Source organism: Vanacampus margaritifer, chromosome 15 (genome assembly GCF_051991255.1).
Source record: "Vanacampus margaritifer isolate UIUO_Vmar chromosome 15, RoL_Vmar_1.0, whole genome shotgun sequence".
NCBI lineage: Eukaryota > Metazoa > Chordata > Actinopteri > Syngnathiformes > Syngnathidae > Vanacampus > Vanacampus margaritifer.
The window spans coordinates 20560991-20584158 of NC_135446.1; the positions used below are offsets into that span (position 1 = coordinate 20560991).

At 47.0% G+C, this 23168-nt stretch overlaps 1 protein-coding gene across 7 annotated transcripts; it reads right to left on the bottom strand.

Moving 5' to 3' along the window:
• Positions 1-193: 193 nt before the first annotated feature.
• Positions 194-22654, bottom strand: flncb (filamin C, gamma b (actin binding protein 280)). Of its 7 annotated transcripts, none has more exons than XM_077544423.1 (48): positions 22191-22654; positions 19908-20156; positions 19727-19824; positions 19498-19648; positions 19156-19274; positions 19013-19090; positions 18787-18949; positions 18506-18706; positions 18244-18369; positions 17681-17818; positions 17479-17605; positions 17271-17407; positions 16993-17186; positions 16802-16915; positions 15961-16104; positions 15694-15817; positions 15449-15609; positions 14604-14694; positions 14346-14515; positions 14156-14273; positions 12843-13105; positions 12176-12773; positions 11917-12090; positions 11635-11797; positions 11357-11517; positions 11113-11280; positions 10832-10955; positions 10614-10770; positions 10376-10492; positions 9645-9834; positions 9550-9573; positions 9153-9400; positions 8676-8775; positions 8472-8612; positions 7191-7319; positions 6920-7093; positions 6690-6851; positions 5811-6014; positions 5596-5748; positions 5228-5350; positions 3911-4150; positions 3272-3679; positions 3074-3189; positions 2826-2958; positions 2572-2748; positions 2243-2461; positions 994-1203; positions 194-599 (listed from the first exon to the last, which is right to left on the bottom strand). In XM_077544423.1, exons 1-48 carry the CDS (start codon positions 22552-22554, stop codon positions 412-414), a joined length of 8331 nt encoding a protein of 2776 aa, XP_077400549.1. In that variant the 5' UTR covers positions 22555-22654; the 3' UTR covers positions 194-411. The 7 variants fall into 7 exon arrangements, with proteins under 7 accessions (XP_077400549.1, XP_077400548.1, XP_077400551.1 ...); XM_077544422.1 differs by having other exon boundaries at positions 8676-8808; XM_077544425.1 differs by lacking the exon at positions 18244-18369 and having other exon boundaries at positions 8676-8808.
• Positions 22655-23168: the final 514 nt, after the last annotated feature.

The following is a 23168-nucleotide window of genomic DNA, read 5'->3' on the forward strand; positions in this document are numbered from 1 at the left end:
CTCCACAAAGGAAATCTGGAGCCAAGATTCAAACGATGAACCTGAGAACTTTGAGGCAGCCATATTATCCACTACTCCACCATGCTGCCCTATCAAAAAAAATATTACACTTAAAGTTGTGTGCATCTACAGAGAACGAAGAGGGTGCTACCTACAGGTCAATCTTATTTTTTTTCCAATCAAAACGACAAGCTGATGGTCGTGAAACCTTTATTATTATTAATTCTATTATTTTTATGAAATTTATCAAACAACCATGGCGTTCACAAAGCCACAATAAGACTTCCTTTGTCACTTCGTCCGTCACAACTTTGCAGAGAGAACAGAAATTCATTACAAAAAAAAAAAAAATCACAGTTTTATCACAGCTCTACTAACTTGATTTGTCTAACTTTGAAGAGGAAAAAACCTTCACGGTACAGTGACGTGAAAGGGGCTCCCGGGTATGTGGGCGTCGCCCCACTTGACCATGAGGATGTAGTTTCCCGCTTCTTTGACGGTGTATGTCACATTGTACATCCTGTGGCCGGCGTGCTTGACATAGACCTCCTCACATGGGGCCCTGGGACCGTGGACCCCCACCATCAGCATGTTGCTTCCTGCAAACACACAACATACCATCAAGGGCTACTTCTTTTTCTCGCTGTCTCGTGGAAAAGATACAAAAGTGACATTAGGGTCTAAAAAAAAAACAACCCCCGATGTATACTTGTAGTGCATTCAAGTGATTTGTGCCCCTGGAGTTCCACAGGGCTCATTTTAAGGGTCTCTACCCACTAGCATACAATAATCAATCCCTGTGTACTCCTGGTGTGCTTGTGTGATTTGTGCCTCCGGGGGGGTCATTTCTAGGGCCTCTTTATTTCTGTCAATCTCACGGAAAACATTTTTTTGGGGACAATGAACAAAAATTAACATATAGAATGGACCACATCAATGAAACATCAGATACCATTGAGGCAAAAAGGAACATCAGGAAGATCAGACACCGACCCGCTTTGCTGCAGTCTACCATGAAGGAGTTCTTCTGGCCCACGAAGGCCTTGGACAGGCCGGCCCCCCTGGAGAGCACCTTGCTGGCATCCGAGGAGAATTTGGGCAGGGAAGCGAAGGCCCCTGCCATCCCAGATGATGACTTGGTGACGGTTTCCACCAGGACCGATGAGGTCTCATGAAGATTTGGACCTCCGGATAAATTAGGACCTGAGAATGTAAACAACATGATGATGACAATTTGAGCGGCGGACGTTTATATTTGCTCTCCCTCAGCTCAATTAACTGCCAAAAATGTAAATGAAAAAATGTAGGAGTTCAATTTAATTTATTTTAATATTATTTTTTTTTCTGGAGAGCTCAGTATTGTTCATTCGGTAATTTTACCGATTTGACATGTCATCATCATTGCTCTCTTTTTTTTAATTATTTTTTTAAATATATTTTATTTATTTTTTTTATTTTATTTTATTTTATTTTATTTATTTTTTCTGGAGAGCTCAGTATTGTTCATTCGGTAATTTTACCGATTTGACATGTCATCATCATTGCTCTTTTTTTTTTTTTAAATTATTTTTTTAAATATATTTTATTTATTTATTTTTTATTTTATTTTATTATTATTATTATTTTTTGTATGTGGGTGATTATGTGTGCGTGCGTATTCATTAAATCCCCTAAAACCTATTGAAAAAAAAATGCACGCACGCACGCACATACAAATATTCACCCACATACAAAAAAAAATAAAATACAAAAAAAAAAAATATATAAAAAATTAAAAAAAAGGAGAGCAATGATGATGACATGTCAAATCGGTAAAATTACCGAATGAATAATACTGAGCTCTCCAGAAAAAAAAAAAAAAATCCCATATCGTTCACCTGTGCAATTTAAATGACGTCCTCTTAGGTAATCATCTCCATAGAGCTTCTTAAACAAGCCTTTTCTAAAGCAATGCCACATAGAATTGGGCGAAGAGGTCAAAGGGAGAAATGTGCTCTAAGACTTTAGATAGAAGATTCAGGAGTCCCGAATCTCAAGACAGTGTCCACGTCAGACCAAAGCTACAGAAAGAAGAACCGGATCTTGAATCTTGAATCTTAGATTAGCTTCTTTGGCAATCGAGGCAAAGTAATTTTCTTTGTGGCGTCTGATGTTACTAATCTGCATATACAGTCAACTTGACTGCATTGCCTGTTTATCGGGCTGAGGGACAGCTAGACGTGTCGGAGCGGTCCAAGCCCACCTGAGACCTTCGCCTTGAAGGGGCTGCCGATGATGTGCTGGGCTCCCGCATACTTAACGGAGATCAGGTAGCTGCCGGGGGCCATGGGGGTGTAGGACACCAGGTAGCCCTCAGAACATTCCTGACAGCTCATTTGGACTTTGGATGGACCGTCGATGGTCACGGACAGCGCTCCGCTGCCGGCGTTAGACGTGTTCACCATGAACTCTGACGCCACCCCTAGCGGGGGGGCACACCATCAAGCAGACTCGGGTCAGACTTAAGTCAACAATGTTAAGACTTGGGACTTACTTCACCTAATTAATGACTATGTTGGACTTCTTGCTCACCCGTGGTCCCGCTCTCCAGGCCCAGCCCAGAAGCCAACACCCTGCTGGGGTCTCCCACCTGACCCGGCTCCCCCACGCGAATCTTGAAGGGGCTTCCGGGCACGTGGCTGCCACCGAAGCGGACGTCGATGGAGTGGACTCCGTTCTCTTTAGGGACGAACCGAATAGCGTACTGATCTGCTGACAGGCACAATCATTTCTTTCTGGACGGATTCTGAAGGCGTGTTCCGTAAGTGCAGAAGCAGACATCTTACCGCCGTCGAGCTGGGAGATCAAACATTCCTCCGTGGCTCCGGAAGGCGCATGAATCTTGGCATCGATGACACCTCGAGCTCCGTTCAGCTGCACCGCAAAGGACGCTTCCTGGTTCACCTTTAGTCCAGAGTCCTAGAGGACAAACACCGTGCGCTAACAAGCTAGGCTACATATAGACCATTTCGGAAAAGTGATTCCTTACAGCTGACCTGAACGGAAAAATACTGATAAAAACTTGGGGTCTCACCTGAAGGCTGGTGATGGTGAGACGGCGGGCGTCCTCAGACAAACTGGCGACGGGGACCATGAAGGGCGAGTCCGGGATGTGTTCATCATTGAACTTGATGGACACTTCGTAGTCTCCTGTTGGGAGAAAATCAACATGAACATCAGCATGTGAAAACCAAATTGGGAGGAGGAGTTCTTGACGCGAAGCAGGTCTCACCGGGCTCTTGGACCACATAGGAGACGCCACAGGATCCATCCTTGCGGTCCTCAAAGGTGATCTCTGCCTTGCTGGGACCCTCCACTGCTATGGATAGCCCACCCGCGCCGGCCTCCCTGGTCCAGATGCTGAACTCGGACGGTATCCCGGCCACGCCTCGCTCCAGCCCGGTGCCGCCTGCCCGCACCTTGTGGGCCCCGCCCTCTCCCAGGGGCCCCACGGTGAACTGGAAGGGGCTTCCGGGAACGTGTTGCCCGCGATACTTGACATCCACCACGTGCGCGCCCATTTCCTGCGGCACGAAGCGGACGCTGTACGTGCTGTCCTCACCGCGGATGATCTCGGCATCCTCGCACTTGCCACCCGGGCTCGTCACCTGAGCCGCCATCTCCTGGTGCGCTGGCTCACCTGAGTGAGGAAAATCATTCCAGCTTAACCCCTGGGCGTTATTTGACCATTTTTTGGCTTTTCAAAATAAAATAATGCCCAGGGGTTAAAGGACTAGGTGGTTATTTTTTCTTTAATCAATGGTGCCCTTAATTCTATCAGATGAACTGATCCACAATTCAAACCTCTATCCTATAATCACATACCAAACGGACAGCCACTGTTTTATTCCATTTATGTCATCGCACGTACCCTCCTGCGGTGGCGATTTCCCACCAAAGCTGCTCAGACTCTCCCGTCCCATGAAGTCCCCAAAGACATCCCTGAACGGATCGCCGACTTGCGTGCTCTCCTCCACGCGGACTTCCCGCTTGGTCTCACCGCCGCGCGTCTTGCTGATTTCAGTGCGCTCGGTGCGCGTGTACGTGTGGCTGCTGCGCGTGAACGTGCGCGTCACCCGCTCTTGCGCCGAAACCATCTGGAACCAGTTGCCTGCAAAACACGAGATGTCAGCAATAGCGTACAAATACTTGACTATACTTCAGTAGAAATTTCATTGATGATTGATTCAATTGATGACTATTCACAGAACATACATTACTCAATATATGATGAAGAAAATGGGACTCTCCGACTCCGACATTTGTCTCCAATGCTTACAAAACACTACAGACACTTATGTTCATGCTTTATGGTTATGTACTCCGGTTATGTATTTCTGGACTAAAGTCTTAGAAAAACTTTCCGCTATTTTGGACTGTAGGATACCTTTATCTCCAAACTTGTGTTTGCTAGGTGACCTAACAACAACTGACTTACCACATAAACAATTTCAATCTACACTTGTAGCCCTTACTATCGCTAAAAAAACTATTCTTGTTAACTGGAAAAATAAACAAACTCTGAATATCGACCAATGGTCTAACCTCCTCATAAATCACATTTTAATGGAAAAAATATCGGCCTCAAATAAAAACCAAATATCAAAATTTATAGAAACACGGTCTACGTATATAGAATTTTTTAACCTAATTCCGGTTACTTAATTCTGTCTGTTAGCGAGAGCCACTACATCGTGATAACTTACATTGATGTTTCTGCATTTGGCAATTTATTATTATATTATACAGTATTATTAGTATGGGATTTTTTTTAATGGGCTTTAGGTGAACTGATGAATACACACACGCTCGCACGCACGCACGCACACACACACACACACACACACACACACACACACACGCACATACACATTCTCACCCACAAAAAAAAAAAAAAATATATATATATATATATATGTGTGTATGTGTATATATATATATGTATATACTGTATATTTAAAAAAAAAAAAAAAATTACATTTTTTTAATTTATTTGTTTGTTTTAAAAAAAAAAAAAAAAAAGGAGAGCAATGATGATGTCATATCGAATGAACAATACTGAGCTCTCCTGAAAAAAAATAAAAAAATAAATAAATTTCATTGATTGACTTTTACATTTCATTAGCTGTTACTACAAAATCAAATAAGGATGCAGGAAGTGGGCGGAGTCAGTAATGTGGCAGATGACCTGGGATCTTGAGGTTGAGGTCACATGTGCTTCCCACAGTGGCGATGGCGGGTGCCTGGCGCCTCCTGGTGATGCTCTCCTTCATTCTGCCCTCGCCAAACACTTTAACGGTGAAAGGACTTCCTGTTGCCATGGAAACGCACACAGGAAGAAGTCATGACTGTGACGGAAAAGTCCGGTTCAGTTGTTAGCATCTCTCCCGTGCACCTTTTAAGTGTTTCGTGTTGTACATTTCATTAACTCTTTGACTGCCAAAAACGTTTAATAACGTTTAGTAAAATCCTAAGGAGGGCTGCCAAAGACGTTAAAAGTCGCTAAGCAAGTGACGGCTCATGATTCGAAATGCTGTCTGGTTAGAGGGCGCGTACCTGGGACGTGCTGGTCGGCAAACTTGATGTTAATGATGTAGTTTCCAGGCTCGCTGGGACAGTAAGTGACGCGACACGTGCCATCTTCCACGTCCTCGCAGTTGATGTCCACCTTGCTTGGACCCTCAATGGACAGACCCAGACCTCCGTAACCTGCGGCAACGCACGCGCCCACTTAGAAAGTGCAAGCAGAAAGCGAGCACATTTCGTCATACCGGCAGTCCTGGTGTCGACGATGAACTGCGCCACCTCGAAGGTGCGACCCTCCAGCAGTCCCGCGCCAAACACTTTCACCTTGCTGGCGTCGCCAATCTCGGACTGCGCCACCATGATCTTAAATGGGCTGTTGGTGACGTGCGTGCCGCCCTTCTTCACACTCACCACATGCTCGCCCACTTCCTTGGGCGTGAATGAGATGCCTGAAAGAGGGAATAAAAGAACAGATGAATGGCGTGCGTTTCCACGACAGCTAGTAAATACTTGGTTAACAGGTTTTCAGATTTCAAGCAAGTTGAATTAAGTCATTACTTGGGTTAAAACAAGTCATACGTGTTTTTTTATTTTTTAAAGTTTTTTTTAATTGAAGTACTTCAGACTTAAAGGGGAAGTCAACTCCCAAAAAATTCTTGACAATAATATGTTATATTCAGTCCCACTAGTCTAAATATGATATTGTGGTTAATAGAAATGGAATATGAGTTAAGCAGCAAAATTCAGCCGTTTTTATCAATATCAGAAGTCGGTCATTTTGCCACTTGCTGTCGAGTGAAAATGACATCATAGTTGCTCAGGTCTCAAGTAACAACCAATCATAGCTCAGCTTCAGAAAACAGGTGAGCTGTGATTGATCATTGCCTGAACCTTGAGCAACTGTGATGTCATCTTCAGTCGACAGCAAGTGGCAAAATGGCCGCCCCCGAGATGGATAAAAACGGCTGGAGTTTGCTTCATAACTCATATTCCACTATTGCAATATTAATCAGAATGTCATGTTTAGACAAGTAAGGTCACATATAACATAATATTGTCAGGAAATGTTTACGGTCGACTTCCCCTTCTAAAGTCTTACGTGCTTTGCTGCTTCGTCAACTCACCGATGTGTCTGTTGGGAAGTCTTTTAAGCAGACATGCCTCCTCGCTTCCCGATGGCGCTCGAATGGTCGCCGTGAGACTGCCCAGATCCGTCTCCATGATCCTCAAGGAGACGTCGGTCGCCGTGCCCACGTTGAGCTGGGACATGGCGAGGGGATCGTCACCTGGACACACCAACACACAAGCTTTAGAAGCAGGAAAGCGGGAAAACCAGAGCCTCACTCTTTCGTACTTGTGATCTTGGCGGTGAACGGGCTGCCAGCGATATGTTTGTCATCAAACTTGACGATGACGATGTAGTCGCCGGGCGCCGTGGGCAGGTAGGACACAGTGCACGTGCCGTCTTTGTTGTCCTTGCAGCTGATCTCCGCTTTGGAAGGTCCTTCCACGGCCAGGGACAAACCACCTGCGCCCATGCGGACCATCGGAATTAAGTCAGTCAATACAATTGATCCATAAGCACCTCTTACAGAAAAGATAGAAAGTTTTCGCTGCTGTTTTACCTTCTCCTGCGTCCTTGGTAGCGATGGTGAATGTCGCTGGTGCGTTGGCCACCCCGTGGCTCAAACCAGGGCCATACGCTGTCACGTGACCACTATTAATGGCATCCACAAAGAACTGAAGCGGGCTTCCTGCAGTGGACAGAAGTCATAAAGTGTTTTTTTTTTACTTTATTTTCTTAAAAGCGCACAGCCAGGGAATCTCAGGAATCTTCTCTGATGGACTGAGCTTTCCTTTCTTCTTCTCTTTCGCCCTCTTACCTAATTTTCTCAATTTGTTTATAGCTACTTCTCTTTGTCTTTCTCCCCCCCTGTGGTTGGCGCTCTATGGCGACACCATTTCACAGGGATGTGATTTGACCAAAGTGAAATTATCTGAAAATTTAGCCGGGGGTCTGGGGGCCGCTGGCACCCAGCTAGGTCCAGGGCGAAGCCCCCCCCCGGAGCTCATGGGTTTTCCGTGTTTTTAAGTACTTTCAATGCACTCACATGACAAAGAAATAGACAAAACAACAGCATAAATTTTCAATGTATATTGAACCATCCCATATAAAATGGCAGTTTTAGTCAACTCAAAATCAGTCACATTCAAAAACATTGGACTGCCTTTGCTTTTAAAAACTATCACTGAGAATATCATCATATCTAACTAATGTGATTACTAAGTTAACACATAAATAATGTTGAGGGGTTCAAATTTCATGAACAAATAATTGTATCATGACCAAATGAAAAGTAACTCATATTAGAACATACCACAAATGTCTTTGTTATAGCAGAAGATGTTATCTGTCGGAGTCATGTGCATACACAATGAACTACTAAAAAAATAAAATAAAAAATAAAAAAATAAATAAAAAAATCGGATTTTTTTTTTTTTGGGGGTAGATAAAAAAAAGCGGAATTCCGCGAATTAGCGGAAAAATCACATCCCTGATTTCACCTTCACATTTATCAGCTTGTTAGACCAGCCATCCATTTTCTTGACCGCTTTTCCTCACAAGGGTCGCGGGGGTGCTGGAGCCTATCCCAGCTGGCTTCGGGCAGTAGGCGGGGGTTCACCCTGAACTGGTTGCCAGCCAATCGCAGGGCACCTTGTTCGACCACGATCATCATTACTGCTGTAATTTGGGAACTATTAATCTTATTGATACGGCTCTTATCTACCCTGGTTGCTCAATCCATCCAAGTGCCTTGAGGCAACTTCTTTTCTAAACTGGTGCAAAAGAAAAAGTGATTTGCTTTGTTCTGATGATGGTCTTCAAAGGCAATCAATGAGCGTACCTGGGATGTGCTGGCCGTCGTATTTAATGTCCATCTCGTGCAGGCCGCGCTCGCTCGGCGAGTACTTGACGGTGACGGTGCCATCCTTGTTGTCGGCGATATGTGGGCGGGCTGTGCGACCGGACGGCATTCGCACTTCACCTGCGCAGTCGTTAAATCAACACCGGCCCACACACCAAAGAGTCCAACGAAAAGCAGGCTCACCCGTGATTTCTCCCGTCTGCACAGTGAAGGGAATGACCAGACTAAAGGGGCGGAGCACGGCCTCCATCCCATTGACGGGGATCGTGGGATCGTTGGTTGCCTGGCGGGATGGGGTCAAACAACGATTGCACGTCTGAAGGGAACATTATCGCACGTTTGGTGTGGGTGAGCATATTAATGCATGGCGGTGAAGAGCGCCACCTTCAGGAGCACACGGGCCTGGCGTTAGCAGCCGGTCATGCAGAAGAGACATGCGGCTCGTTAGTAAAAAGAGGCCAGAATTCATTCAGCCCTTCACCAGTGGCCTGATGGGAAGAAGACAACACTTCCAACAATAACAGGAATTAGTCCACCAGACCGCAACTGGATGTTGAAGAATTAGTATGTTAATGAGTACCTTCACTACAATGTTAATGAGCAATTAAGGCATTTATGCATGCGTGTTAATTAGCGATAGGATGCTTGCGTGGGACTCACCAGTACGTGAAAGGGACTGTTGGGGATGTGCTCCCCTCCGAAGCGGATAGTGATGACGTACTTCCCGGGCTCTGGCGCCGTGTAGTAAATGTCAAATGTCCCGTCAGCATTCTCCACCACATCCACGTCCAGTTCCGCCCCGTCTGGTGTGGACACCTTGCAGGTGACCTTGCCTTTCCCGGCAGCCTTTGCGTCCACCGTGATTACTGTCTCCTCTCCAATCTGGATGGTGGGACCAACACCAGACCCTGGCGAGAAGGTCAGATCATTCGAACCCATTGTTAGAAATCACTTCACAATCACAATCATCAAGTTGTTGAACAGAAGGCAACAAGCAACCAGAGCACAGACTTAAATAGCAAACAACAAAGGGAACTATGAGGCTGCACAACCTCACCTGGTCCATGTCCTCCAATGGACACTGCAAAACAACAAGATGCCAATTAGGGCCAAAAATGGATGAAGGACAGAGGATGGGTAGAGGGGCCTGACCTGTGACCAGACACTTGCTGGCGTCCCCGGTGGGGGCAGCGTGGATGCGGTAGGGCGAGTACGGGATCTCGTCCCCGCCATACTTGATGGTGATGGTGTAACGGCCCGCCATATCCGGGACGTAGGACACGGTGTAGGTTCCGTCGCGATTGTCCCGGATGTTGGCCTTCTTGGGCTTGGTCTCAGGATCCTGAAGACAAGCCAAAATCAGTCAAAAAATGAAACCCTGACGCAGCAAGTGCTTCCCACCACAGGTCTACAAACTATCTAAGTATTCAAGCTTTTGTCTGTTCATCGAGCTTGTGGTCTGTCCAACGTATGTATGTCCTCCAGAACAACAGAAGAATTAGGAGAAGAAGGAGTACAGGTGAAAGAAGGGATGAATGTCTGTTTGAATTGCTCATACAGTGAACCATCCCTCCGGAATGAGCGGATCATGTCAACATTCCCGTTTGAGACCAGTGGTGGCAGCAATGTGACGTCTCAAGCCACGACTCTAGTTTGTGATGATGAAGAAGAGGCTTATGATGACAAAGTTGAAGAAGATGATAAAGAAGACAAATTGGTTAGCGGATGATCCCAAAGTAAGTAGTTGCTGAAGACCTGACGAAGTTAAACTGATGTAATACTGATAAAAATGTTCGTCATGAACAGGCAGACAGGATGAGATGACGTCAGGTTGGCATTGTTGGAAGGGGAAGGGAAGTGCAGGTGTGTGTTGTTGGCCTTACACAGGCTCTCTTAAGAATGGAGAACGGGATGGTTCTCTTGACTATATGAGATTCCCAGACACGTGTGTGCCAGTCCTGCACAAACACGGCAGCCTGGTGCCCGCACCCGTCAGGACCCTGTAGCCGGTGGCACAGGAGTTCACATGGACAGGGTCATGGTCAACATTGATGTGCTAATGCTAGGTGGCTAGCTGTAGGTGAGAGCATGGTGTGTCTCTACTTGCTTCTTGGGACTCACCAGGATCTGAACAGAGAGCAGCCCTTCACCGGCATCTCTGGCGTCGATGGTGAACTCGACTGGCAAACTGGCAGGAACGCCTGACGAATTCAGACCGGGACCGCTGGCGCGGACCTTGCTGGCATCATGGGCCGGCAGGGTCTTGATCTTGAACGGACTGAAAACGAAATGTTTCCGCATTCAAAATCATCCTGAACACAGGATCAAGTGTTCCTCACCTTCTAGGGACCTCCTGCTGGGCATACTTGATGCAGATGGTGTACGCGCCATCATTGGCGGGGGTGTAATTGACCGTGTGTGTCCCGTCACCGTTATCTAAAATGCTGACGGGCTCAGTGACACCTACACAACCAACAAGTTCATCTTCAAGACAGGATTATGACATATTTGGATGCAGATAACCAAAATCCAGCCTCTCAATAGTTCACTCTGACATGTTGGACCACTTGTGTTGTCTGAACCTTGTTACACCCCACCAGAGCCCCCCTAAATGTATCACCTGTGGGCCCAAAGATCTGGACCTCCAAAGGGGCTACACCAGCCTTGCTGCAGTCCACTGTAAAGGTCTGAAAGACGTGAGCACGAACACCACTCCCAAGTCCAGGTCCAGAACAGCGCACTTTGGTGGGGTCCACCACCTCTCGCACCGGGACTCGAAATGGACTTCCTGCAGTGATGAACCACAAGCTCAGTCCTCTTCAGAGAAGTGAACGCTGTGAGCGGCCACACAGACTTGACTGCACCTGGAATCGGAAGTGCCCCAAAGGTGATGTTGACGTCGTACTCTCCAGGAGTGAAGGGAATGTACTCCACGCTACAGCTGCCATCTTTGTTGTCCTTGCAGGACATCTTCGCCTCTGACGGGCCCTCAATGGCCAGGCCAAGACCCCCGGTGCCAGCACCCCTGGAGAGGGCAGCACAGGAAGGAAGGTGGACCTAAACTTAGTTCATTTCAGGGTGAAAGAATGACATTTTGTCCAAAACCTTCATAACAGCTTGTGAGACCTTGGGGTTGAGTTACCTGGTCTCGACAGTAAACCGGTTGTGCTTGTTCACCAGACCCTCCTCGAGGCCTGGCCCGTAGGCTCGAACTCGCCCTGGATCACAACCTTCAGTGACGGACACCCTGAATGGGCTCTTCGGAAGGGGTTCATCATCCAACAACACCTCGATGACATGCAAACCTGCCAAGACATATGAAAGACACTACAACCAATTGTCCAAAGTAACTGGAAAAAACTCATAAGTTGGGGCACTCATAAGTCAAGGTATCACTGTTATAACTCTAAGTCAAGTAACTGACCGTCCTCGAAAGGCGTGTACTCAACGCGGTACGTGCCGTCAGCCTTGTCTGTAATGTAGGCGTCCGTCCTGGCACCTGACGGATTGGAAATGTATGCTTTAACATGGCCGCCGGCGGTCTGGTAAACACTTCTGGCATCCACAATGAAGTGTGTGGTGACTTCTCTCAGGACTCCTGGTGAGCAGAACAGGAACATGAAGAAAAAGAGGTAAACCTGAAAAAACTGAAGTACAGTAACCAAGAATTTGTACTCTCTTACCTCTGGTTTCCACGCCGGGTCCATAGACCTTGACGCCGCTGATGTCAAGGGCTGCGTCCACCTGCAGACGTGCGGGGAACTTTGGCACCGTGTGTCCTCCATACTTGATGGTGATTGTGTACACGCCGTGAGACTGCGCGATGTAGGTGATGGAGTAGGTTCCGTCGCCGTTGTCCTCCACGTGAACTTCGGCTTTGGAACCTGACTCGGAGATGATCTCAATGGTGAGCTCCGCCTCCCCGGCTTGAGAGCAGTCCACCAGGAAGGAGCCAGCCTCGTGGGCTTTTCCCCGCTCCAAACCTGGCCCACTGGCAGTCACCCTGTTAGGGTCGAACACAGACTGGACGACGGCCTTGAAGGGGGAGCCAGGGATGTGCTGGTCAGCGAAGAGGATGTTGATGTTGTACTCGCCGGGCTCAGTGGGCAAGTAGGACACGGAGCAGGAGCCATCGCCATTGTCCTGACATTCGATCTTGGCCTCGCATGGACCCTCCACCGTCAGGCCTAAACCACCGGTGCCTGCTCCCTTTGTGTCGATGGCAAAGGGGGCCGGATTACCAACCACGCCACCTTGAAGACCTGGACCATATGCTTGCACCTGTGAGGCCAATAAGGAAGCTGTTGATGTGACTGAATCCTCTTCGAAATCTTCATAAAGTAAACTTACCTTGGAGGGATCAGGCGGTAAGATGCCCTCTACTACAAGCGGACTTCCCGGGGTGGGATTCCCATCATAGCTGATTTCTACTGTGTAAAGCCCCTCCTCCGGCGGAATATACCTAACCGAATGAATGTCAATGGCCGTGCCGGACTCCAGCTTGCACGGGATCGGTCGGCGAGACGGAGAAATGATCTTCACATCCAGTTGGGCCTGACCGCCGGCGCCCGAAGTACTGATGCTGAACTCCTGATCCTTTCCAACATCCACCTCTGATTAACACATCACTGAGGTCAAAATAGATCTACACACAATGTGCCAAATACAGAGAAGACCGACTATGAATCGCGAAACTCTGTGAGTAATCAACACCCCCCAAAAAGAATTACAACTGCCTATAGATTTAAACAGGAAAGCATGACTTTGTCTAAATCAGGGGTCTGCAACCTGCGGCTCTGGAGCCACTTGTGGCTCTTTACTATCTCTCTTACTACCTAATGAGTAGAAATTAATATATTTTTTAACATAATTATTTTTATTTTTAGACAAAATATTCTTCAAATTAATTATTGATTCAGATTTTAAAAAACGAATAAATCAATATCCCAAAAATGTCAGTCCGAAATTTTAATTTGTCAGAAAAAGAGACGAAAAGGTAAATGAAAAAGTTTAAAACTTGTCTTTGAAATTGCCAAAAAGTCAGAAAATTGATTAGAGAAAAGGCACAAAAGTACAAAAATGAACACAAAATCAAAGTCAGAAAATTGATTCAACAAAAGGCAGGGGAATTGTTTTTAAAAAAGTAACCATAAAATGTCCAAAAACAAAATAAATCCTGAAAATTACCATAAAATGTCCACAAAATTGCCAAAAATGTCAGAAAATGCTGCCTTTATGCTGATAGCAAAAAAGGCAGGGAAAAAAGCCATAAAATGTTACCCCCGCAAAAAAAGGAAGAGAGGCAGAGAATTAATATGTAAATTTGACAAAAAGGCAGAAAAGTCTAATAATGTAACAAAGGAAAGTATGACAAAGAAATTCCAAAACGGAAGATCAAAGTATTGGATGCTGCATATTTTAGACAGATTTTTTTGTTATTTATTTGGCCTAAGATGGCTCCTTTGACAGTAAAGGTTGCTGACCCCTGGTCTAAATGAAGCTCTTCAACTCACTTCAACTTACTTCCTTGGCACCAAACTCTAACAATATGGCAGCAAAGCATGAACTTTGTGTAAATGAAGAACCTCAAGTCACTTCGATATAGTTCCTTAGACCTAATGAATATGCTAAGTGTTCACTGAAAACAGAAAAAAATTACTGACTGCTGTTTAGGCCATGAACTTGGACCTTGCTGAGGTCCAGAGGTGGAGCCACTTTGATGTGAAAGGGACTTTTTGGAATGGCGTCCCCCCCGTGGAGAACAGTGATGGACAAACTTCCCTGCAGGACGAAAAAAAAGCAACATGAAGGTGACAGACACATGCATGTTGACAAAGCCAGAGGTAAAGTCACCTGGTGAGTGGCGGTGTAGCGGACTGTATACGAGTAGTCGTGGTTGTCAATGATCTCAAAGTCTCGTACAAAGTCGCCTGAAGCGCCGCCTCCGAAGTGGACCTCAGGCTGAGCTTTGCCGGCTCCTTTGGTGTAAATAGTGAAATGCGTCGGCTTTCCTGCTTCAACACCTTCAATTGAACAAAACATCCAAGTGGTCAATGCCAGCACTCACCAAAAATATGGGCCATTCTAGAACTGTTCTTTATATTAGCTGACCCGATTTGTTGAGTCCAGGTCCTTCTGCTCTCACTTTGGCTGCATCATGAGAAGGATCCACTTTTATCCTGAAGGGGCTGATTGGGATTTCCTGTTTCAAGAATTAAAGAAGTCGCAAGGTTTTGTTTCACATCACCATGAGTTATTGTTAAGTGTCCTTAACTCTTTGACTGCCGGACGTTTTCAGAAAAGGGATGCCGTGGGTGCCAGCCGATTTAACTCTTTGACTGCCAAAAACGTTAAATAACGTTTAGTAAAATCCTATGGAGGACTGCCAAAGACGTTAAAATACGTTTTTTTCAAAACAGAGGTGAAATTAACCATTTTTTATTGTTGATTACTGAAAAACGGAATAAGGTAGAAACAAACTTTTTTTTCTGATGAAAGATGAGAGTCCAATCTTTCATTTGTGTATGTGTGTTTCCATAGTCCAAACACATAATTTTCTGTGGACCTTGAAAGATCAGTCAAAAATGCTTAAATCGGCTGGCACCCACGGCATCCCTTTTCTGAAAACGTCTGGCAGTCAAAGAGTTAAGCATTTTGACTGATCTTTCAAGGTCCACAGAAAATTATGTGTTTGGACTATGGAAACACATATAGTACCAAATGAAAGATTGGACTCTCATCTTTCATCAGAAAAAAAAGTTTGTTTCTACCTTATTCCGTTTTTCAGTAATCAACAATAGAAAATGGTTAGTTTCACCTCTGTTTTGAAACAAACGTCTTTTAACGTCTTTGGCACTCCTCCCTAGGATTTTACTAAACGTTATTTAACGTTTTTGGCAGTCAAAGAGTTAACAATGTGGTCAGTTTGTTAACAGTATTTTTTTTCCATGTCTCACCTGGTCAGCGAAGAGCACCATAATGGTGTACTGGCCCGGGGCCGGAGGCGTGTACTTGACCGTGAAGGTGTCGTTGTCGTTCTTGATGATGTCGAAGTCGATGCCAGCCTCGGCGGGTCCGACTACACCGGGCGCGCACTTGATGCCGATGCTGACGTCGCCTGGGGGAGATCCACAAGCAGCTAAGGTTTCACCCTGTGGTTGCCCTGAAGACCCCCAGGCAGGATGACGAAGTGCTGTCTCACCTTGTCCCGCCTCGCCACAGTCCACCGTGAAGTAGGTGGGCTCGTTGGCCTTAAGTCCGCTTCTCTCTACGCCGGGACCGAAAACCTTCACGTTCTGCGGATGGCTGCCCTCTCCGATGCCCACCTGTTCACAAACACATAAGCTCAAGATTGTCTTTTACTGTATATTCCATCCTCCGACTTTTACATGGATATAAGGTCTTGATCCAGTGGAGTATAAAACGTTAAGTGCTTATGACCAGAGGTTACAGGAGGAGATCACGGTACCCTGAAGGGGCTGTTGGGAACGTTGACCTCAGCCCATGTGACGATGATGGTGTGCTTGATGGGCTTTGAAGGGATGTAAACACATAAGAAGGTCTCGTCGCCATTGTCCCTGATCTCCACATCTATAGGGCAACCTTCAGCATCCTGTGGGGGACATTGACAAGATATTGGTGGAAATAGTGGTGTCCCGAGCCAAGTCAATTATATTGCGCCAGTTCACAACAGAGGATCAAAGTACTTTACACATTGAGAAGGTCAAGAACAACACTCCTCATTAAAGAAAACCAACTTGAAGCCCATATGAGTAATGGAGGCAAGGAATAATTCCCTCTAAGGAAGAAACTTTAACTCTTTGACTGCCAGACGTTTTCAGAAAAGGGATGCCGTGGGTGCCAGCCGATTTAAGCATTTTTGACTGATCTTTCAAGGTCCACAGAAAATTATGTGTTTGGACTATGGAAACACACATACTACCAAATGAAAGATTGGACTCTCATCTTTCATCAGAAAAAAAAGTTTGTTTCTACCTTATTCCGTTTTTCAGTAATCAACAATAAAAAATGGTTAATTTCACCTCTGTTTTGAAAAAAAAAAAACGTATTTTAACGTCTTTGGCAGTCCTCCATAGGATTTTACTAAACGTAATCTAACGTTTTTGGCAGTCAAAGAGTTAAACAGAATCCAGACTCTGTGGGTAGAGATGGAAAGACAGCGTATAGGGACAGTTGGTAGAGAAAGAAAATAGGATAGAGGTTTGAGGAACAGGAGACTAATGGGCAGAACAACAGGGATATCACCAATTATAAAAGTTATAGCTGTACTCAGGTGGGCAAGTCCTCACCTGAGCATAAAGCCTGAGGTTGCCTCCGCCGGCTCCTCGGGCGTCAATGGTAAAATCCGCCGGTTTGTTGATGATGCAGCCAACGGGTTCAAGGCCTGGTCCATAACATCTCACCTGGGGAATAATCAACAGTGTGTTGAGTCACCGAGACCGCTTGGTGGGACAGAGGGTTCCGGACTCGCCAGTCTTACCTTCTCTGGGTAGAGGTCCATTGCAGCAGGCAGTATGTGTGCTATGAAGGGGCTGTCCTTCACGTCCTCGTCGTCACATATGACGTGGACGGCGTAATCGCCGGGCTCAGTGGGCCAGTACCTCACGTCACACGAGCCATCCCCTTTGTCATCGCACTCTATCTTGGCCTGGGACGGACCCTCGATGGAGAAGCCTGACCGCCAAAAAGCATTCATCCTCACTCAGCCACATTTTCTTCCTCTTGGCCATGTTGTCATTTTGAGGTGTGAGGACGTACCCAGCGTTCCCACCTCCGTCCCGATGGCCTCCACCACGAAGTCCGCACTCTTTCCCACCATACCCGTCTCCAGACCAGGACCCCAGGCCCGTACCTTTTGAGGCCCAGCCTCCTCACTCACATACACTTCAAAGGGACTGAGGACATCCACACATAAAAATTAACAAACACTCCACTTGTTGATGCTGGCAACCTGTTGGAAGTTCACCTGCGCGGGATGCTATGACCCCCCCAAGTGATGTTGATGATGTAACTTCCTGTCATGATGGGGTAGTAGTTACACTCATAGCGGCCGCTGTCCACCTCAACCACCTTGACAGGCTCCTCCAGACCGTCTACAAGTACAGTAGAAGCTTAATGGCAGCTGCGTGTCGTCTTCAAAGATGTGATTATACGGTGAAGATGCTCACTCGGTCCCTTCACCGTCACTCGGAGCTCGCCGGTTCCGCCGCCTCGGGTGTCCACTTTGAACTCGGCCACTTCCTTCACCCTCAGACCTTTGGGCTGTAGACCTCGTCCAGAAGCCCTGCAGGTGTTTGGGTTGCAGGCTGCGACCAATCAGAACAGGGTGCAGGTTAGATTGCATTTAAATTAGCTCGAATGACACACGGAGCATCGCTGTTAGTCGTGGAAACGAAGAAATAATAGCTGAAATGATTTCATTATCTAAAGAGGAAGAAACCGATCACATTGATTAGGTTAAAAAAATCGAAAGAAAGGAAACGCAGCACAAGTGAAGCCGCCAGACACGCCATTGAGCCATCGCTGGCTGGCAACCGGCTAGGAGATCATGGACGTTGAGACGCATGCAGCGCAGCAAGGACTCATTCCACACGCAAACACGCGCGCTCGCTGCTGGAGAAGAAGAGGAAGCTGATCAGGACAAAGTGGACGCAGCCATGCTGGCAAGCCGAGTCCAGGGGGTGCAGATGGGTGCCAGTCACAAGCCTGACCCCCCCCCGCCTCTACTAACTTGGTCGCCTGGGTTTTGGCGGCGTTGGAGGGGGGGCTCTCCGTGGAGGTGTGCATACTGACTGAGGTAAAACCTGCACCGGAGACACCGAAGACACTGGTGGGGGTGGCGACACACTCTGTGGAACTGACGAAGGGAGGAGGAAGTGTCAAGTGTCCAAGCCATATGATCAGGCATCCAAGTCAGACGGTAAGAGTCCAAGTCGCATAGTGTCAAGTCTCACATGATCAAGAGTCTAATATCCTCAAGGTTAAAAGCATACCTTCGGCAATAAGGACGGGGAACGGGCTTCTGGGAATTTGCTGTCCAGCAAAAGTGACGTAGACAGTGTGCGGCCCTTCCAGGACGGGAACATAGGTGCATCGGAAGATGCTGTCGCCTTTGTTCTCCAGAACCACCTCCACAGTGTCCCTGCGACCATTTGAGTCCACAATGGTCACGCCCACATCACCAGCGCCAGCGCCTAGTGGTCCGAATAGTGCGGGACACATTTAGGGGATATAGTGCAAGGACACTAAGAGGTATGAAGGAAGAGATATCAACCTGCTGTGTAGATGTCAAAGTAGGTAGGCTTGGTGGCCGTGTTTCCCACATGCTGCAATCCCGGGCCACGGGCCTGCACCCGGCTTGGGTCCCCCATGGCTTTGGAGACATGGACCATGAAAGGGCTCCCGTCAATGTCCTGGCCCGCAAACAGAACCTTCACCTGGGAGAGAAGGAAGCAAATTAGGAGCTAGGTTTTTATCACCAGTTTCTTGCTGAACTTTACTTTATGGAGACCCTCCACTTTGGGCAGGTAGACGACCGAGTAGGTTCGGTTCTTGTCATTGTTGGGGATCACTCGGGCCTGAAAGAAACACATTGTTGACATTGGTTTCGTTTGAACCAACTCAGAAGGTCTCCTGTGCCCACCTCCTCTGTGTGCCCCTCCAAGTCCTCCACGTAAACCAGAACCTCACCCAGTCCGGCCTCCACAGTTTCCACCAGAAACTCTGCCGGTTTGAGAACCACGTTCCCACGAGGTTCAATGCCTGGGACCCAAAGGAGAAGGACATTTTTCTTTGTTTGAGACTTTTCATCATGTTTGTAAACAACAGGCCCCAGGGTACTTTTGGACAACCAGAACTGAAAATGATGACAAAAATTTGCTGTAGATGCATCCCCAGATGTTCTAATGGTGCCATTGGCGAAAGCCTCCTCTCTGTCCTATAGACAAGGCTCCGCCAGCCAGTATGGTTCTGCTGTACTACTCACCTGGCCCAAAGGCTTTGGCCTTCTTGGGATGCAGAGTCTTTGCCCTCAAGGGGGCGCCTGGCTTTAGTTTGGCTTTGGGAAACTGTGACAGGTAGGTCATAACCGAGTGCTCGTCTACGTTGGGGTCCACGATCTCCTCTGGAGCAATTACCTGCACACATGGCGAAATCCCGAGAAGTGAGAAAGGAACTTCCTCAGAGGAAAAAGACATGGTAACATAGAAATCTACCTGAGGTACGCCCAACCAGTCGTCTGCCTGTTGCATGGCCTCTCTTGCGTTCTCCACTGGCTGACTTGGATCCCAAGTTTCCCAGTCTGGACAGAGGCCTGAAGACAGCACAATACTTTCAAGGCTCAGCAAATATCTACTCTCTGTCCCACTTGATACAGAGAGTGTCCTATGGTCTAACCTGGGGCACAGTTGTCCACCAGGGCTCCCAGGGCCTTGCCGTCCCTCCAGTCACGGTGGAAATTGGTGATGGGCATTTGGGGCACCTTGTTCTGGATCCAACCCAGAAGACGCTGCTTGGGCGTCAGCTTCCTGGCGTCCTCGTCGTCCTCGTCCTCCCACATGGGCATGGAGATGGAGTAGTGCAGGATTAGCGTCCAGATCAGACCTAGGATCAACTTCAAATTCCCGTCCACGATGGCTTTGGAATCTGGGGAGGGTCATTAGAAATACAGTATAGTATAGAGCATGTTTGTCAACAGTAGGTGCCAGCGTATTTCTATTGGCAGAAAAGTGAGTGGCTGGCTACAACTGACGGATGTCATACAGTAATAGTTGTGCCCCTGGTGGCGGAGCAGTGCAGTTCTCAAGGGGCAGACTATGTCTTCTTTGTTGTTTAGCAAAACATAAATCGGCTGTCAATCCATATCAACATCAGAAGAGCATGTCTGTGCCATTAATCCGAGTAAAATAAGTCAATTAATAAGTCAATGAACTGAATGTAGTGTCTCTTTACAAATCAATTTACATTAGGAAATTTAAATTATGGGGAGCATTCATTCTCCATTTGTAATAACTTCACAAATTCAAACATCATTCTAGCCACATTCAGCCTTTTTTTTTCTTTCTTTTTTTTAGCAATGGCTCTGCCTTGGTCAAATGACTTGCACTGATTTGTTAACTAATGGTCTTATAGTTCATGAGTTATTACCACCTGAAAGTACATGTGACGTCATGGTGAAAAGGTCTTTACCTAACCTCCTTGAAAAGCTTCAAAATTTACATTAAGAGTTCTTCACTGCTACTCTTCATTAGCATTAGCCACACAGGTGAAGTTACCACCACTTCGGTCTCACTTCCTGTTGACTTTCATTCTTTCTACTCTATTATAAGTCTCAAGAATTCTTCTTCTTGGCTCACTCAAAAGACTTCTTTGTTCCATACGACCCGTCACCCACGGCAACAGGAGAAACACGGATCATGTGGGATGTTGGAGGGAAAGTGTTCCGCGAGCAGGAAGTGGGGCAGATGAGCACACAGGGAAACTATTTGTCACGCTTGTTGGCACCCCGCTGCCCCCCGCAGGATGGAATCATTACCGCACCCCCACTACTGCAAGGCTATGACCCATTTTGACTCGATTTTGATTCCAAAGAACCGTCAGCCCAAAGACCCAAAGTCAGTGGAACATGCCGCCAAAATGACTTAACGGGTCAAAGGATGCTTGTGTGACAGCAATGGCATCATTCAGTCATTAAATCATTCATTCATATTATTACAAACATGCGCGCACACACACAAACACACACACCTGTCAGCGAAAACAACAGCTGAAACAAAAGTCCAGTAAAATGGCTGTGCATGTGTGTTGTGTTCACAGTTGTTTAAAGTGAACAGCTGAAGACGCCGTGTCATGTGGTTGGTGAGACGTTTTAAAATTCTAATCAACATGAACACGAGAGTACATTTTTGCCTCACTAGTAACGTGTAGTTGTGTTGTCCTGTATTACTATGCCAAAGTTTCCCTAATGTGCGTAAATTTCACACAGTACTGGAAATAAATACTCTCTAAACAAAACCATTTTACTAGTCCACTGAATCGTCTTACTAGTAAGGACAAAGAGCAAACCAGTTTTGGATAAATAGTACTTGTACAAATTCGTCCAAGTTATGAAGACAGAGGTAGTGACTAGTGCAACACAATAGTTTACTGGTCAGGTTAAATTGCTTACTGATCTGCCAAGTGGCGCTCATAACAGGAAAGACACTTTTCGAGTAAGACACAGTTGTAATCGTGTGCTGAATTGTCTTACTAGTGAGAACAAAGAGCAAACTAGTTTATAGCTCTTAAGAGGAATCTCGAGGATGTGGAAATAAATGCTTTGTGATGGCGTCCAAAGTTTTGACTTGTCGTGTATGAAAATGGCATCGTGATCTACGTGTTATGTTATGGTGGATGATATCGTAAAGACTAAAAGAGTGGAGTGCTTCTATTTTGAGTTGGGGGCTTGGGGGGGGGGGGGGGGACGGCAGAAGTCAGCTGTCGCTCTGTCAATCAGGACGCCCCCGAAAAACAGAGGCCCCGCCTCCACAAGGCCATGTTAGGAGGTCAGCTTATGTTTTGAAATGGATTTTTAAAAACAGTCAAAAATAGAGGTTGGGTGTCCGTGCTGATGAGGTCAGAGTTGAGGATCACCCCCCCCCCCCTCCTCCTCCTCCCCACCCCCACTTATTCCACACTCACCGATGGACACCAGGCGGATGTGTTGTCGCTCCAAGAATTCCAGCGCCACCGACACGTTCTCTAGCTTCATCTGGCGGAAATTGGGCCTGGCGTGGTACTTGCGGTACATGTTCTTCTGGCTCAGGACCTCCAGCAGCGCGATGAGCCTCAGGCCGTCCGCCAGGTCCTTCTGAAGGTCCAGCATGCGCTTGTGGACGCTCTTCAGGTGCTCGTTGCACCACCTGGTGAAGGTGTTCTGCTGGATCTTCTTCCAGGGAGCGTCTTCCGCCAAGTCCTTCTCTGTGGCCGGCATCTCCTCCGCTTCCTGCTCATCTTCCGGACCCTCGTCCAGCGCCAGGCTCCGGAGTTGCTGCTGCGGCATCATGGTGGTGCCGGCGGTCGGCAGCCCGAACGGCGCGCCAAACCAGCGCAAAAAGTGGCACGAGACGAGCTTCCGCCGCCGAGAGAGCGAGCGTGTGCCTCAGTGTGCAGGACTCCCTGGAATGTTCCTTCCAGACCATAATAACACGCAGCCTGATAGCCAGCCATCAGCTCATTGGACGGGTGGGGGAACGGGTGGGGGTTACCCAGGGGCTGGCCCACTTCTATTTTTAGAGTTCACGCTCAGGAGGGACACTCTGGGCGCTGTGATGTCATCAGCTGACATTTTCTTGCCGTTTTCTTAAAAGTTATTTGTGATCAGGCAGCAAGATGAAAGAGTGGATATTATAAATAACTCACTGTTCAAAAGTTTTGGGGTTCGAATCTGTAGCTTGTGTTGACACATTCCAATAGGGTTGTTTGTCTATGTGCCCTGACACTGAATGGCGACCAGTTCATTCTTCCCCATATAAATCCTGATATTGACTGGCAACCAGCACATTGTCTATTTGTGGCCTGTGATTGGCTGTCAAGCACTCCAGGCTGTACCCCACCTCGTACCCTAATTCAGAGGCGCACTCCAACTCACCCACCACGACCTTGATAGATGTTTGTGAT

Coding starts and splice junctions, on each gene's coding strand:
- flncb (XM_077544422.1), bottom strand. CDS start 22,554: ATGATGCCGCAGCAGCAACTCCGGAGCCTGGCGCTGGACGAGGGTCCG. Junction 17,819..18,243: donor GCCAAAACCCAGGCGACCAA/GTTAGTAGAGGC, acceptor GATTGGTCGCAG/CCTGCAACCCAAACACCTGC. Junction 2,959..3,073: donor TCACCATCACCAGCCTTCAG/GTGAGACCCCAA, acceptor TTTGTCCTCTAG/GACTCTGGACTAAAGGTGAA.